This window comes from Penaeus monodon, chromosome 24 (genome assembly GCF_015228065.2).
Source record: "Penaeus monodon isolate SGIC_2016 chromosome 24, NSTDA_Pmon_1, whole genome shotgun sequence".
In the NCBI taxonomy this organism is placed as follows: Eukaryota; Metazoa; Arthropoda; class Malacostraca; order Decapoda; family Penaeidae; genus Penaeus; species Penaeus monodon.
The window spans coordinates 13,474,297-13,475,469 of record NC_051409.1 but is presented as its reverse complement, the minus strand read 5'-3'; the positions used below and the strand labels follow the sequence as shown (position 1 = coordinate 13,475,469).

General features: G+C 37.3%; 1 protein-coding gene across 1 annotated transcript in view; it reads left to right on the top strand.

The window, feature by feature from the left end:
• The window catches only part of LOC119588597 (ATP-dependent RNA helicase A protein-like), a 19,877-nt gene that overhangs the window by 9,549 nt on the left and 9,155 nt on the right, over nucleotides 1–1,173 (top strand). The window contains exons 7-8 of the mRNA XM_037937240.1: nucleotides 474–700; nucleotides 996–1,166. Coding sequence (XP_037793168.1) covers nucleotides 474–700; nucleotides 996–1,166 — 398 coding nt within the window. The remainder of the gene's footprint in view (nucleotides 1–473; nucleotides 701–995; nucleotides 1,167–1,173) is intronic.

The window sequence follows — 1,173 nt, the reverse complement described above, 5'->3', positions numbered from 1 at the left end:
ATAAAAGGGCATTAACAAGTTTTTAAAGAATTGAAAAGCCATAGATCCCTGCTTTCTTGATGATATTACAGCCATTATTACACAAACTGTTATGTATGTATACAGAGGAACCAAGAGGTAGCACTGCAGTGAATTTAGTATATGGATACAAAGAAGTGAAAGTAATTGTTCTTGTATAATAATACCATAGGGAAGAATATGTATACTAGCATGAGGATTTCTAATATTATATTTAATTTAGACGGCTTTGACAAAGGGAAGTGTTGTAAGACGCATGAATTTTTGCATGGGAATTAAGCCTGAAAAGGGGGCAAGGGACCATAGTAATTACTTTTATCATTAAGCACTTCTTTCCTCTTTCTCTGTTTTATGCATGTGAATTGTGATCCTAAATTATAAAATGATATATTTATATACTTCATTTCTACAGTATTTTCACCTTTCATGCCAGCTAATATAACAACCTCCCTCAGAGCTATATGGTCGTGAAACTGGGTCTAATAAGCAGGCAGCAAGCAAAAGCTGTGCCCTGTCACTTGTCAGGCAGTTGTTCCACTTGAATGTGATTGAAGCTTTCTCTGGAACTCTTAAGAAGAAAGAGAGTGAGAAGCTTCCACCTTATGAGGTTCAGATGTCTCCGGAACTTGTCACTCAGATGGATGCTGTGCTGAAATCTACAGAAGTGTTTCCAGTACAGCCAGTAAGTTGCTTTCAGTACATATCTTTATGTACAAAAACTGTTAGGAATGTGGAAATACAGTGTAGCATATGGTAATTCTATATCCTTGCTGCTTACTACATACACAATATTACATAAGAAAAAAAAAGGGAGGGGGATACATACTTGGGCAATGAACACAATGACATATGTTCATGTTTATTTGTAGAAAAGGAAATTACATGTTTTCAAAAACTTGTTTGGGTCCCTTCAGAATTTTATTTCAAAAGAGGTGTAGGTGTTGTGTGGCTTTAATTTTATTTCCATTTCATTCCAGAACCTCAGTGATCCTTCTCATCCTCAGTCGTTGATGCCAGATGTTAAGCCTTCAGAATTTCAGGCCAGTGAGGCTCCTCCAGTGACAAGTGGTGTTGTGTCATGGTCTCCTCCAAAGCCCAATTGGAATACCTGGACTGGTTGCAACATTGATGAAGGTCCACTGGCTACAGTATGTC